Here is a 16,295-nt window from a genome sequence, read left to right as displayed (position 1 = left end):
ACGACCTGCCACGCCTAATTAACCGCCTTGGCAACCAATAAAGAGTTGGACCCCTGCTTGAAGTCAACTCTCACACAAGCATCCAAAACAGCTACTTGAAATTGGTCGATGCATAGCAGAATGTATTGTCAACTTATTTCGGTTGTGCCTCGTCCATACAGGATGGTACAGAAATACTCAACAGCTGGGTATGTCTAGGTTTTGCTAATTGAAATCTCGTAAATTTCGCTAGACACATGCACCTATCGCCCAAACGGGCCCTGGTTCTGATTGTAGACTAAGCTCCGTGAACATGCTAGGCACATGCAAAGACGGCCGATATTCCAAACACAGCCGGAGAAATGCAGCGCCTGAAATTGCTCTACGGCGTCTCGCGTGATATGAAGCTGTGTTCATCAACCTTGCCCATCTTTCTTGGGTTGTCTGTACCTAATGCGGGAGTACAACTCCAAGCACAAGTTGTCGAGTCTGGGGACGTCTGATGTGCCCATATAAGGCTGCGAGAGGAACGTCGAAGATTGCTATATTGCCAAAGTCACATTCCTTCTTTCACCACACATAAATTTGGTCGCATATGGCCGTCCTCTCCTTACTTTCATATATCACATTATCTCAAATTTTGTTCGCTAGCTGGTCGACCGATTGTCGGAACGACCAGGTCTCGGCATGAGGTTTACCGAAAACTATAGGACACACCTCTGGGCTGGTGTTCTCGTTGCCTTGGCAAGCCTGTCGCATGCAGCCTCGTCTCCCTCGGCAGACAACCTGAGGAAACACTATGAGGATGCTTCCGGATTGCGCTTGTGTCCTGACTCTTGCGCGGATACAGGCAGTAATCCATCAAACTGGACCAGTTTTCAGGATGCCCAAAATATAGCCCTATGCAACGAGAAAATTAAGCTCTTGGAGTTCTCAATTCATACTTCCCTAGACAACCCCGATACAAACGCATTCATTCGTTCTTGCGTTTCCGTTGGGGGCGAGTCTATCAGAGAGACCGTCCTCGATCTCGGCAAGACTGTTCGAGAGATATTCAACAATGGTAGTTCCAAATCTATGATGATACGCCGCGACGCTCCGTTTTCCAACACCGTCCTCCTTCCTATTACACCAACACTCTCATACTCCCCTTCAACTGGAAACGTTGTCCGCGGACAGGTTCTAGGAGCTCTACAAGAGCTTCAGTATTACCTCCTCCAGCAAGACGACTTGTCCGACGATAGTAACACCACTGCTATTTTTGCGCATTATGGTGACAGCGTCGTGGGCCTTTACGTCGGGGGTCAATTTCAGAAGCGACTTCTGGCTGCCACACTTTTGCAACAAGTTTTCGGCTTTGTCAAGCAAGACGGCCAGTTTGATAGTCTTATTGTCCAAGCTTGTGGGCCTACCACCCCGTCCGACTTCACTGTAGGGCTTGTTGTCGATACCAGGGGCTTGAAAGCGTTTTCTGCAGCTCAAAATGCATTGAGACAATGGAGCGGTGCTCAGTGTGTATCTGGAGTGGGTGTTTCACGCTCTTTCGAACAGGTCCTGCTCCCGATGGCCCCGGACAACGCTGGGATTCTCCGCAAGCTTTCCGCTGACTCTTCGAATCACACCGGATCAAGGAACACGTCAGCCTCATTATACCCCCGAGCACGACTGGGTCATTCTCATCTTCACCGCCGCGCAGACTGCAGAACCACAAAAGTGGAGGCTGGCGATGGCTGCTGGGCCGTGGCAAATCGTTGCGGTGTGTCGGAGGCAAACCTTTCCAGATACAACGGCGGAGGCAACTTTTGCACGACATTACAGCCCAATCAACAAGTCTGCTGTTCAGAAGGAACCCTTCCTAGCAACGGACCACCTCAGAATTCCGATGGAACGTGTTCTACGAAGAAGGTGGATGGCGGGGATAGCTGTGCTTCTCTCGCGACGAAGTGCGGTGTCAGCGGGGCTGATTTCACAAAGTTCAACTCGGGAACCACCAATCTGTGTTCGACCCTTCGAGTTGGTCAGCTTGTTTGCTGTTCTACTGGAAAACTGCCCGACATCAGACCTAAGCCCAATCCTGATGGTTCTTGCGCGACTTATACCGTCAAACAGGATGACTGGTGCGACAAGATCGCAGCTGCTCATGGACTAACCCTCGTGCAGCTTGAATCATTCAATAAAGGGACATGGGGCTTTACTGGTTGTACCAATCTCTTCGTCGACATCAAGCTTTGCGTGAGTAGCGGCACGCCACCCATGCCGGAGCCGATTAGCAACGCCAATTGTGGACCGCAGAAGCCAAACACAGTCGCACCATCGGACAGAAGTCTCGCATCTCTTGCATCCCTGAACCCGTGTCCTTTAAACGCGTGTTGCAATATTTGGGGCCAATGCGGTACTACTGCTGAGTTCTGCACAGTTACTGGTAAAGGGGGCCCAGGCACCGTCGCTCCAGGGACCAACGGATGCATCTCAAACTGCGGGATGGATATCGTCAACAACGATAAGCCCCCAGCTCAGTTTCGCCGTGTCGGCTACTTCGAAGCTTGGAACAAAGAGCGGCTCTGCCTCCACATGGACGTTGAGAAAATTGACAAGAGTCGATTTACACATATCCATTTTGCCTTCGTCGACATCACCCCGACTTTCGAGGTTGACACCAGCAAGGTCCAGGAACAATTCGACAAGTTTGTAAAGCTCCAAGGCGTTCAAAGAATTGTAGCTTTCGGTGGATGGGAAGCTTCAACGAATCCGAGCTCGTACTGGATTTTCCGTGAGGGTGTAAAGACAGCAAACCGGGTAAAGCTGGCTACGAACATTGCCAACTTCATACGCCAGTTCAACCTTGACGGAGTTGACTTCGACTGGGAGTATCCGGCGGCTCCTGATATTCCAGGGATTCCCGCTGGTGACGCCGTAGATGGCCCGCTCTACCGGGACTTCTTGGCTTTGATGAGGGCGAGGATTGGCTCTGGGAAATCACTTTCGATTGCAGCTCCTGCATCTCATTGGTATCTCAAGGGTATGCCCATTGAAGCCATATCCCGGACTGTGGACTACATCGTCTACATGACATATGACCTGCACGGCCAGTGGGACGCAGGCAACCCATGGTCATCACCTGTATGTGCTGCTTCACCTTCATCAATCGTTTGATCGTACATTGACTTATCTGTTAGGGTTGCCCCGGCGGCAACTGCCTTCGATCGCACATCAACATGACAGAGACGCTTAACGCCCTCTCCATGGTCACCAAGGCGGGCGTGCCGTCGGCGAAGCTTTTGATCGGAGTCACAAGTTACGGCAGATCTTTTCAAATGTCGGATCCGAATTGTTCTGGTCCCCAATGCACCTTCACCGGCGATCATAAAGAGTCCTTCGCGATGAAGGGTTGGTGCACGGGCACAGCGGGCTACATTTCGGACGCGGAAATCAACGGTATCATTAGTAGCGGTCGTTTCACCGGAGTTCGCAAATTCACAGACGACACAGAATCAAACATTGTTGTGTTCAACGGGAACAACTGGGTGGCTTACATGGACGCGGCGAACAAAGCCAGTCGAATTGAGCGTTACAGGGGCCTCAACTTTGGCGGCATTAGCGACTGGGCGGTTGATCTTGAATCGTTCTCTCCACTTGATCGAGGTCATCCCGGTGTTTTCTTTGAACATCGACCCCCTGATGGCGGGCAATTTGAAAAGCTATCGTGGTGGAACATGACTTGCGGGCATGGCGCTGTTGGAGAAACAGACAAGTTGACGAAGCAAGAAAGATGGGACGCGCTAGATACGAACACCGCCTGGAAATGGGTCATTGACGCCTGGAAGAATGAAAGAGCGATCAATCCCAACCGTCTCCCATTTACGTCTTTCATTTCAGACAGGTTCAACGGCCCATCGCGGATGCAATGCCAGCTATTCGATGGCGCTAATAACTGCAGACAGACATTAACATGCGACGTTTTCAAGGGCAGCGTACACAAGCCAACCGGGCCAGCAGCCTATTTAATCACAAACGCTATTATCTCATTACACCAGGGTTGTTCAAGTCTCTCACTTTCTTTCGCAACCAACCCTTCTGCATCCGTGACTCTGAGACTCCGAGACTGACCAACTAGTTTCACTCCAACTTTTACGACTCTCTCGACAAAGCTAAGGGTGACATCGACGCCACGATTGGTACCTTCACAGAGACCTTCGCGCCCACGGTCAAGGAATCCATGGACCTGGCTGCTCAGATCGTCCTTAATCTGATCAACTTTGGCACCAGCATGTTCATGGGGCCGTTTTACAACAACTGTGAGTCAGAAAGACCAGCTACACCAGCCAATTTTCTTCCTCAGCATTCCATGAAACCCTTTTCAATCTTCTGACTACCAAATCTTGATAGTTTTCAAGTTCACTGGTACATACTCCAAGAGGCCTGGTTCTTGGGAAAACCTTAAGGAGGGTGTGGTAGCGGGCGTGAACCTTGCCACAGCATCTGGAAAGGACGTGCTTGCAGCAGGAGGAGCCGTGCCTGGAGACACCAAGGACAAGTTGGGATTCGTCCTCCAGAAAACATTCGACTTGTGGAGAAGACAGCTCGAAGTGCTGAACCTTAACTTGTTTCAAGGTCTCAAGGACGAGTACATCGACACCTTGTGGACCTTCATTCGCGACGCAAAATTTAACGAGGGCCTTCCAGGAGAAACAAATGCGATCCAGACAGAAGAATGGGGCGACCCTGAACGACGTCATCATATCAGTAAAGCCATGTACATGATGCTTATACCGGCCGCATGGGACCTGCGAGGCATTACTCCGGTAGTCCTAGACACCGGCTATGCGTGTAACTATGTTGGAGTCGGTGTTGGGGACTATGTGGAAGCAAGTACGGCAGAGAAGACGAGAGTTTGTGTGGACCACAAACTGTACTATCTTGTCGATCCCGACGGCTGGCCGCTTCAATGCGAAATGTGTGGTCAGACAAAGTTCAGCGCTGTCGCGGGTATGGATTCGCTCAAATATGGAAATTGGAACGGGGTCACGAGAGGAGATCTTGCCGCAAGGTATGTTTTCGCGTCTTCACTTTTTATCCGGCTCTGTTACGGCCTTGAGACACTTTTAATCCAGCTAAAGCTAACGTACTTTCGCTTCGCAGTGCCGTTGAGTGGCATAAAAAGAAAGGGAACCGCGCCGACTGGTCAAAACCCCCGGATCTGAGTGACGGCGAAACCGCGCGGTTCTTATTCGATTTCTATGCAGACGGCGATTTCAAGGTGCCGGGAACAGGAGACATTCCCGTTTGCAGCCCCAAAGAAGCAATCAAGAACTGGGCAGAGCATTATAATGACAATCCAAGATGGCCTGAGTATCCTTGTAACAAACCTTGACATAGCTTGGTTGCTTAGTTCGCCTGTCGCTGTGTATCAAAGCCTCGGTAGAAACATCGACGACTGCCTCAAATTGACCACAAGACTCATAATAGACATGGAAGTGAGATTATGCGTGCCTACCACCAGTCCCTATTGGCCAGCTCAAAGCCCATGCTGCGAGCTATTCTCTATCGACTCAGAAGCCCAAAGAAGTAAAAGCTTCCCGGAACTGCTGTTCCAAAACGACCTTGGCGTACCGTCTACCTGCCAGGTTGCCCGCCATTGTGCTTGTAAGCAATATGTCGGTCAAATCACCAATGGCTCCCCGATCTGTCTGTGGATCCAGAGACAATAGGAGAAGACTACTGAACGAGGCGATGTATAATAAGTTAATGGCTTCCCAATGTGACTGGGGCATTTGATGCCATGGCATAGGCTCCAGTCGGCCACCAGGGTAGATAAAATGGCATATGTTTTTCGCCTGATCAAAGGACCGTGTATATTACAGATACAGACCAAGTGTGAGGACTTGCGATCGACCATAGTCATGCTTCTTCCATGCAAGGATTATCCCCCAAAAAGATTTCGTCTTTTGTTATTCTTTTTCATAGCACTTGACTCACAAACTGCAGCTATGCATTTGATGTGATATATCGCCATGGGCAACCATTTCTCGCGAACCGGCGATTATTTGCATTTGCCGACGGTGGCATTCCCGCTGGTATCAAGTGCGATACTGAAGGAAACGTATATAGTGGTTGTTCAGACGGATTCAATGTTTGGTCTCCTGGCGGAGTGCTCTTGGGCAAGATTATCGTTCCTGAAGGAGTTGCCAACTTCTGCTTCGGGCCCAGTGGACATATATTCGCTTTGAACGAACATCGATTATGGCGAGTGTAGCTCCATTCTCATCTGCAAGGAGCAATTTTGTCTTCCAATGGCGTTTATCAATGTAAAACACCATCATTCGTGATGCTTGTCGTAGAAATACAGATCCAAAACTTTCTAATTAGTTACCCTGATAACACTTTGACCACAGTTCTACCATATTTGATGAAAGACTCGCTGCTATATACTATGGCCCGACAGAAGTCACTGTCGCAAGTAAGCCATGGTCAGCGTCGGACGTATGGGCTTTCTGCTGAAGTCCTTCAAGTTGCGACACCTGGTTAAAACGTTTATTTCCGCTCAACTTTCTGTGTTTATATTGCCTAGATATTCTATCTATTGGCATGTAAATTATCCAATCTCCTGTTCTCTGACTTCTGGCAGTTCTAAATCTCTTTGATGAATGTTGAATCGATTATCCGAGATGTAGAATTACACCCTTCTGCTGGAGTTTAATGTGGGCGAGAACCGGCACAGAACGCTCAGAATGGGAAAAGTGGTGTTGTTGGTGGAAGAACTAACTAACTGGCTAGAGGGCTGTGGAGGCTGGCTAAGACCAGTGGTGGCGGCCGTCAGCCCACGTGACGGGCCGGCGAGGCCTGCCACCCATACCCCCTCTCAGACTCCTCAGCGAAAAAGAATAATAGGAAAATACAGGAAAAGTCCTAATTCCTCTAAATCCGAGGAGTTCTTAACTATTAGAAAACTCGGTTAATTACTAGTTAGACCTAGCTAATAGGAGGCTGTGAAATCCTCTGAATCCCGAAGTCTTAATATTAATAGTCTTGTTACGGCCCAACCAGTTGGTGCCTGGCCGGCGTAGCTATATAGTGCAGAACAGGGGATAATGATGCCGGAGTCATCATTACCGAAGCTTTTGCTTTGTGCCACAGTTGGTTGCCCTGACCTGCTCGTAACACAATGATGACTCCACCCCGCGTAGAGGGTTGTGGGTTCAAATCCCATACGTCGCCAGTCCTCCCTGGTCCCTGCGACGCCCGACCGTGGGCAGGCAATTATGTAGATTGGTTCCCTACTAGCCTGGAGTTTCCCTGCTTATACCCGCGATATGTCCGATTGGTCCTCGGCATAGGGACATGCCTCTTAGAGGGGAGACATGGTGTTACTGTCGAATTGAGGGTTCAGAACGATGTATATTCCGTTATGTGTGTAACTGTCTAAGGGCCCTTCAGGGGCGCGTAGGGAAGGGGGTATGCCACCCCCTGACCCGGGGCTCGGCGCTCGGAAATAGTGTTCTGCCGAGCGTTGCCGAAGCCTCGCGTAGCGCGCTCAATCTGACAGATGCGTCCCTATCAATTCGTGATGCGTCCCTATCAATTCCCATTATTAATATATATAAGAACGTATGTTTTAATCTTATAGTTAATAAAGAGATAAACCTTTTTATTAATAATAGTAAAGCTAATTCGTTTTATTTTATTTTTAATAAGTCGAAATTATTAAAATAGTAATTTTCTTAATCTATAAAATGCTTTATAAAGTAGCTAAACCTTATTATCTATAATAGTATAGCTAGTAGGGGGCTAGACGTATACCTTAACCTTTTTTAAAATTAAGGTAGCTAGGAAAGTAATATCGAAATTATATAGTTTATATTCGAGATCGAGAAGTATAATTATTATAGTTTTATAAATAGTTATTAAGGGTATATAATATCTTATATACTAGCCGTACCTATATAAGAAACGCCCTCGATAGCATTATCGTTAGTAGGCTAACTTAATAGAAGACTAACTACTTATACTTATATTTATTAATTTATTATTATTTATTACCTTATAACTATTTATTTAACTTCTATATTATTCTATTTATATTTCTATTCTTATTACGGTTTTGACCTTTGCTTATTATAACTATATACTAGTAGGAAGAACTATAATAAGTAGTAGCATAACTTAATTTTAATTAATTTTTTCTCTCGATTTAACTACGATATATCGTAGAGAATCTCGAAGGAAATACCTTATAAGCCTACTTACTTAAAATTATAACCTATACCTCGACATAGCTAATATAGACTTATATAATAAGTTATATAAATAACCTAAGGTTAAATAACGGTTATCGCGAGATAGCGAGACGTTTCTTACGATATTAGGAGATATATCCTAATAATCTTAAAATAATAAGAATTTTAGACTCCTTCCGAGTATATATAAGTATTATAGCGTTTATCACGTAGAATACGAATATTAGCCGAATTAACGTTAGATATAACGATAGAACCTAGACTTAAGCAACGCAACTTGAAGATAGCTAGAGGATAGAGAATTACGACTATAATAAGGTAGTAAATAGTATTATTAAGGCGATTATCTACGCTTAAAAACTCTAAGACCTTTAAGGATAATTCGGAGAACTAAGCTTAGAAGAGTTAGATATTACGAAAAGCAAGCAACTTATAAGAAATAACGAAACTATTAAACTAGCGTTAATAACGCTACTAATATAGCTTTAATAATAAAAGTAATAACCTCCTAAGGTACTACTTAAGCATAGCTAATACGAAAGGAATTATAAAGACTTTTAAAAGCTATAGTTAATAGTATCGGATATAACTATAAGCTAACTTTAATAAACTTTTTAATAAGTAAGACTATTAAATTAATAATAATATACGAAACCGTTATAAGCCGAGGTTATTTTATTAAAAATAAAGGCATAAGTTATAAAGACCTTATTAGAAGGAACGTAATTTATACTAAGCTAGGGATAGAATCCTTAATAGTAATATATACCCCCCGGTATAAGAAGATACCTTCCCTTTTAAAAGTAGATACTATACTTAATAGCAACGGGATTTCTATCTTTCTAGACTTTACTACCCCCTTAGATATAGTAATAGTTCGAGGTAATGCTAATAAACGCGTTCGGAAGGCTATTAAGCATAGCAACGCTAGGATCGGAACTACTAAACCTAGGGAGGAGATTTATAGCTATAATAAATATTTAGTAACGATACGGAGTATTCTAGCCTAACGTTAATAGTAAGTATAGTAGGGAGCTTATATTCTACGACTAAAAGATATTATACTATCGAGACGTAGACCTATAGCTTTTAGCAATCGAAGCTAAGATTATTAATCCTTACGCCTAAGACAAGGTTTTTAAAAAATAGTAAAGCTTACTTAGAAGCAAAATACTTAGCTAGTAGGAATATTACCTTAAGCTTATAAAAAGGAATTAGTATAAAGCCTAGGGATAGTTTAGCTTATAGAAGAGATTAAAAGCTTGCTTTAAGCTAACCTAGATAGAAGTAATTTAATAAGTAGTATCTAATAAGTTTACTATAGAAAAGATCGGTAGTAATAAGGATATCTAATTATTTACTTAAGACTGCTTTAAATATAGTAAAGCATAGTTAGGATCGTTAACGCCTTAGTAGTAATTACTTACGATATTCTATAACGCTTTAGACCTATCTTTATAACGATTTCTTTATAAACTAACGCTTAATAATACGGTTAAAAGCTATCTTAGACTTATTAAGGAAAAACGCGGAGTTATTTAAAAATACTTATAAACCTTAATTAAGGTTCTTTATATAACCGCCTTAGATAGTAAGGATAACGCTTTATAAGGAGAATTACGCCTAGCTTAGAATAATAAAAACTAAGAGAAACGCGATTTTCCCTAGCTATAAAGTAACTAGCTTTAATAGTAATAAAAGAAAACGTAACCTAACTAGAAATAATAAAACTAAAAAGACTATAAACCTTAGAACGTATAGTAGAAGTTCCCGAACTTAAGGCGATTTGCTTAGTATAACCGTCTAGGTTAACTACTTAACAATGCTAAGTTCGTATAGGAAGACGAATTAGACGAAGATATAATTAATTACTTTATCGATTATAAGTATATCTTTAAAAACGTTATAAAAGTTCTAATAGCATAACTATAAGAGGAAGAGGTAGCCTATATAAGATAGACTAGTAACGTTGCCTTCTATGCTTACGAAGTAACTACTCCTAAAGTAGAGATCCCTTCCCTATCTCCTTAAATATAAGAGGAAGTAACGGTAGTTACGACGGCGTATTAAATAAAGCCTTAAATAAAGCTGCTTAGCGACTTTGCTAAAGTAGCTATAAAAAACTACGAAATTAGAAAGTTGCTAAAGTTAGTACTAAGCTAAATTATTAACGCTTAGATAAAACCGAATAAGCATAGTATGCTTTCGAAAAAAATATACTTTCGACTTTACGTTAAAGCCGACGATAATAGTAAACTAGACAAGGTATATATCGATATAGAAGCCTTAACTATACTAGTTAAAAAGTCTTAGGTTATATAATTTGCTTATAAATCGTCTTTTTAAGTAATCGAACTAAGGAAAATAAACGCTATAGATTCTACCTTCTAAGTTATAAAAAAAGTAATATTTAACTTCTACGTCCTTAGTAAAATAAGTAAGATAGACGTAAACGTATATATTATTATTATAATAAAGGTTATTAATAACGTACATGATAAGCGAGTGAGACAGACAAGCGAGTGAGACAGTAAACCGCGACCGTCGCACCTTGACGCGACCGGCACCTTTTCCTCTACAATAAATCATGGAATCAGCTAGTATTGAAAGAAGGTTACAAATTGCCCTTCAAGCAATGAGAAATGACCCAAAACTTAGTGCTCGGGCCGCAGGTGCACTCTATACAGTCAGTCACGCAACATTAAGCCGGCGACTAAAGGGAATAGTCTCACGACGCGACAGCATGCCTAATTCACGGAATTTATCAGATTTAGAAGAGAAGACAATAGTTGAGTATATTCTCGACCTAGATGCGCGATCATTTCCTCCCCGGCTGAGTGGTGTGGAAGAAATGGCCAATCGACTTCTCGCAGAGCGCGACGCGCCTCCAGTTGGGAAGCGCTGGGCTTCTAATTTCGTCAAGCGACAACCACAGCTTAGGACGCGTTTCTTTCGCAAGTATGACTATAAGAGAGCTCAATGCGAAGATCCAGAGGTGATTCGTGGCTGGTTTTCGCTTGTGAAGAATATAATTGCGAAGTATGGTATTGCTGATGCTGATATCTACAACTTTGATGAGACCGGCTTTATGATGGGCGTTATTGCTTCTGGAATGGTTGTTACAAGTGCTGAAAGGCGTTCAAATACGAAGATGACACAGCCTGGCAATAGGGAATGGGTTACAGTTATCCAGGCTATTAATTCCCAAGGGGAGAGCATCCCGCCATACATCATCGTTGCAGGCCAGTATCACCTCTCAAGCTGGTATACAGAAACCTCTCTTCCAGGCGATTGGGCTATTGCAACGTCTGAAAATGGATGGACAACAAACGAGAGAGGTATTGACTGGATCAGACACTTCGACATTTATACAAAACCACGTACGTCTGGGAAATATCGCCTCCTCGTTGTTGATGGTCATGAAAGTCACCACTCCGCAGCCTTCGAGCTCTTTTGTCAAGAAAACAACATTATTACACTGTGCATGCCGGCTCACTCGTCTCATCTACTTCAACCCTTAGATGTTGGTTGTTTTCAGCCGTTAAAGAATGCCTACGGTCGGCAAATTGAGAATAAGATGCGGCGAGGCACAACCCATATCTCGAAGGAAGATTTCTTTGCAGCATTTCACGAAGCTTTTAAGCAGTCTTTTACGAGGAAAAATATCCAGGGAGGTTTCCGAGGAGCTAGACTTGTCCCTTTGAATGCAGAAAGTGTTCTCTCAAAGCTGGATGTAAAGTTCCGAACGCCAACGCCTGAGGAGGGGGTCCCTCAGACACCAGACCCTTGGATCTCTAGGACGCCGAGCAACCCAAGCGAAGCAAGATCACAGTCTACTTTTATTAAGAGTCGAATCTCACGCCACCGAAGCAGCTCTCCAGCATCAATTTATAGTGCTGTGAGTAAGCTAGCCAGAGGGACAGAAGGACTAGGGCATCGGGTAGCATTACTAGAGTCAGAGGTTCAAATCCTTCGAGAGGAGAATGCAATATTAAGTCGGCGTCGAAGGGCTAAGAAAACACGTCTACAGAAAGGAGGAAGTCTTACTATATCTACTGGAGAGGATATACAGTCGCAAAGAGAGGCAGACACGCAACTACAAGAGGAAACGCGACGGAGTAGTGGTCGCAAAGTGAGGTCTGAGACGACTCATCGTCGGTGTGGCGTATGCGGGAATACAGGCCACAACGCGAGAACATGTCAATTTATTGAGGAAACATCCGAAGAACAGGAATCCGAGTAGTATTAATCAATCTAAGATTTCTTGTTATAGATTTCGATATTATTGTCGCGAAGGTCTGGTTTACTGTCTCACTCGCTTGTCTGTCTTACTCGCTTATCATGTACGTTATGCTTAAAGCAAACCTATTACTTAATACCCCTTTTTATAAAGAATATAGTCTCGTTATAAACTTTAATAAGTCTATTATTAAGTTTCGATCCGTATTTAATATAGAAGCGCTTATTAAGTATCGATAGTAGACGCTACCTGCTAGGCGCGTAGATAACGCCTACGTAGTAATAATTCTATAGAAGAGTTAAGTCTTCGTCTTAAGACGATATAGCCTTCTACTAAGAGATAGTAATAACGGGAGCAAGACTTAGTACTTCTACTTAATATATAAGGTAGCGATCTATAGTATAGTAGACCTTACGACCCTAGCGTTATTTTTTATCTATAATAAAGGAAATTTAGAAATATAAATCCCTAAAGGCTACTATATTAGTTACCTTACGAAATAACTATTAAGGGATATAAGTATCTTGCTTAGCAACTTTAAAGCTAAGAATAACTATAGTAACGTAATATTTAATATAACTAATAAGGAAGGTACCTTAGAAGGAAATACTAAACTATAGATAGATAAGATACTAAACTATAGAATCTCTTATTACGGCTAGCTATCTAATAGTAGGGTTCTGCTAATAGAAGGTATAGTAAGAGACTAATACTAGTTTGTAAAGATCGTTCTAGTAGATCGTAAGGTTAGGGTAAGGTAATCAGTCTTATACTATAGTAACAAGGTTCTTAGTATTTATAATACTAAGAGGTAAGCTAAAAGTTATTCAAGGATAAATCATAAGTTAATTACTAAAAAACTATCTAGAAGGATTAAGCAGGTACTTAAGTCTTAGTCTATATATAAGTCCTATTTCCTAAGGCTAACGTTCGTATCGTCGCTTGCTAATATCTTAATTATCGGCAGCCGACATGCTAAGAGTCGTATCTCTTATTCCTTTCTTATCATTATGTAACTTAAATATAGTTCTTCCTTTTCCGGCAGGGCGACCTTTATCCCTTCCGTCGCCTATATATATCTTGTCTCTAGCCGCTATCCTCGAGTAAGGCTAGTTTCTCTGTTAGGCATACTTAATAGGTCGTAACATCAGGTCTCCCTCTCGAAGGTCTTATCCTCAAGGCTTATAAGTAGGTTAGCTAGTCTTAGGTTAGGGTCTTTTAAATATACTTCCTTTAATAATGCTAATACTATGTTAGGTTATGTTTTAAAATCAAAATCTAAATAGCCTTGCTTAAAAACGCTTTGTTAAGTAGTTAATAAGTCTTTTATATATTTCGGCGTTATTATAGATATGCTTTATACTTATTATTTCTATGCGAAACGCGCTTATTAATTTACTAAAAGCGTAAATCGTTATTAGTTATATACTTAGTATAAGAAGCCTTATAATAGTTTAGTAGTAGCTTTAATATATAAGTTTTTTTTTCTTTAAGTAGTAATATTTTCTTATTAATTTAGTAATATTAAAATTAAATTCCTAGCGTAAGGAGTAAGATAAGAAAGAAGAAAAGGCTAGTAAAAAGGTATTATAGATTTATAAGGAGTTAGTATGTCTTTAGTCTGATATAGCTTTAGTAGTAAGCCGTTTATCTTATATTTATTAAATTCGAAAGAAGGTAGTAAAGCGTTAGAAGGAGACGTTTATATAAGGCATATAAGAATTAGACATAGAGGATAGCTTACTATTGCGATAGTTAGAATACAGAGTCGTATAATACTTCCAGCTATACGCCTGCTAGGCTAAGAGGCCCAAGCCTCCTAGACCTACGTAACAAGCCAAGGGGGAATATCCCTACCTTCTAGTCAACAACACTACTTTCAACTATTATAAACTATCGATTAGAACTAATTTACTATTATTTATTATTAACAAACGGAATTCCGTTTTACCCTTTATAAAACCTATACTAATTAGTAGTAAACCTTATAGTTGCTATTAATTTAGTTAACTTTATAATTACTACTCTACTACGGACAAACCGTAGATTAGCAAGGTTAATACTAGAAGAGACGACTTCTTAAACTAGATACCTAAGCCTAGGTAAAAGTAGGGATTTCGTACTAACGAGAGAAGAAGCGAGAGTAACTAGGATCTACGGAAACTAGTAGAAGAAAGCTTCTTTTCCTCGAATCTACTAGTAATCCGATTATTTAAATAACCTAAAGACTGCTATGCTTACCCTAGGCGGGATAAGGTTAATCGCAGCTAATTATCGCTAGCAAAAGCATTCTATCATGCGTTTTCAATTACTAGAAGAAGAGACCTATCGAATCGACGGTCTTCCAACCTCTTCACGCTATAAAAGCAAAGATTTACGAATCCTACAAAGGATAACAACTTCCCTAACTATAACTATCCCCTACGCGCGGTGCTAATTACGAAGCGCCTACTAGTTTCTTAATAAATCCCTAGACAAGGTGCTAACCGCGAGGCGCCTACTATAAGAAACCTCCCTACTAGAAGAAGAATACGCCGAAAGGCAAGCAGAGACTACTAGCAGTAATCCGCCTATATAGCTATACGTATACGCCTCTAAGGCTACGGCTTAGGAGAAATATATATAGTTATAAGCATTATAAGGCTAACTATCTACTAGATTCTAAACTTCTTAATAGTAAGGAGCGAAGCCTAAAGCAAGAAAGAAAGATTTATAAAAGAATCTATAGTAGAACTCTCTCCCTACTAATTCGAGACCTATATATACCTTGACACCCCTCGAGAATATTAGCAAGAACGGCGCCGACGGAAATAAATAATAAACCGACGAAAATCCCCGATTTTACGATTCTTTCCCCTTAGAATCATAATATCCCGAATCGTCTTTTAACTCCTACTTCTAGGCTTATATCTTATACTAATTATAGCTAACGTTATTAAGGATTAGAATTTAAGATTCTAAATAGAAGTAATCTTTTTATATTATTAGAATAAAGCGAAATTTACAAGAAGGATCGCCTATAAGCAGCGTTACTACTAAAAGCTAATTAACAATCCCTATCTTATAGAGAATTAAAAGTATAATCGATCTAGTAGTATAAGGCAACTAGGCAATCGACCTTATAAACGCTAGCTTATAGCAACTAGGTTCCTATATAGGTTTCCTACTTAAGACTTATAAGAAGAGGAATCTTATAAGCCTCGAGCTATAAAACGAAGTTTCTCCCGATTTCGCCGACTAGTTAGAAGAAGACTTCTAAAATATACCTCCCCTAATCCTACGATTCTTTAGAGACTATTTAATTAGTAACGGCGTCTACGTCGAAATAGATAGCAAGAAAATCTCGAAAAACATAGCATTAGCTTTTAAAAAGGAAGAATTCTACTACTAGTTACCTTAAGAACTCGAATAAGGCGTTAAGAGATATCGCAACCTAAAAGCTCTAATAAAAGACCCTGAATTCTACGAAGAGATTACGAGACCGGCAATAGTAGCTAATAGCATAAGAGGAAGAGTCGAACCAACCTTATAGCTACCTCCTTTATAAAAACAATAATAATAGTAACTACCATACCGACCGCTATATCCTATAGTTTCTCCGTTAACAGACTTCTAACTATACAAGTTAATAGATCGTATCGGAAAGCAATTAATAGAATTTGCAAAACTATACCCCGACGATATAAAATATAGTAGCGATATATACGATATACTTAAAAAGAAGATGCTAGTATTCGTAGATTACTATAGAATGCTAGGAATTTATACCTCTTAATATAACAAGGCACTTCCCCTAATACTAAAAGGAATAGCTAAAACCTACTTTTACGCCTCGATTAAAG

At 41.6% G+C, this 16,295-nt stretch overlaps 3 protein-coding genes across 3 annotated transcripts; all 3 read left to right on the top strand.

Annotated features, from left to right (window-relative positions):
* Nucleotides 1-1,059: 1,059 nt before the first annotated feature.
* Nucleotides 1,060-4,085, top strand: CTRU02_201408 (chitinase; the record flags this gene model as incomplete). Its single annotated transcript, XM_036733698.2, has 2 exons — nucleotides 1,060-3,099; nucleotides 3,156-4,085. 2 exons carry the CDS (start codon nucleotides 1,060-1,062, stop codon nucleotides 4,083-4,085), a joined length of 2,970 nt encoding a protein of 989 aa, XP_036574549.2.
* Nucleotides 4,086-4,931: 846 nt separating this feature from the next.
* CTRU02_201407 (glycosylhydrolase family 18-6) lies at nucleotides 4,932-5,350 on the top strand (the record flags this gene model as incomplete). Its single annotated transcript, XM_036733697.1, has 2 exons — nucleotides 4,932-5,026; nucleotides 5,119-5,350. The coding sequence occupies 2 exons, from the start codon at nucleotides 4,932-4,934 to the stop codon at nucleotides 5,348-5,350; spliced, it is 327 nt and encodes a 108-aa protein (XP_036574548.1).
* Nucleotides 5,351-10,800: 5,450 nt separating this feature from the next.
* On the top strand, nucleotides 10,801-12,456 carry CTRU02_201406 (transposase; the record flags this gene model as incomplete). The annotated part of the gene is made up of 1 exon (XM_070203849.1): nucleotides 10,801-12,456. One exon carries the CDS (start codon nucleotides 10,801-10,803, stop codon nucleotides 12,454-12,456), a length of 1,656 nt encoding a protein of 551 aa, XP_070062431.1.
* Between the last annotated feature and the right edge of the window lie 3,839 nt (nucleotides 12,457-16,295).

The sequence above is a fragment of the Colletotrichum truncatum genome, assembly GCF_014235925.2.
Source record: "Colletotrichum truncatum strain CMES1059 chromosome Unknown Contig_0001, whole genome shotgun sequence".
Lineage (NCBI taxonomy): Eukaryota > Fungi > Ascomycota > Sordariomycetes > Glomerellales > Glomerellaceae > Colletotrichum > Colletotrichum truncatum.
The sequence above is the reverse complement of the archived record's forward strand: the minus strand, read 5'-3'. Positions and strand labels throughout refer to the sequence as shown.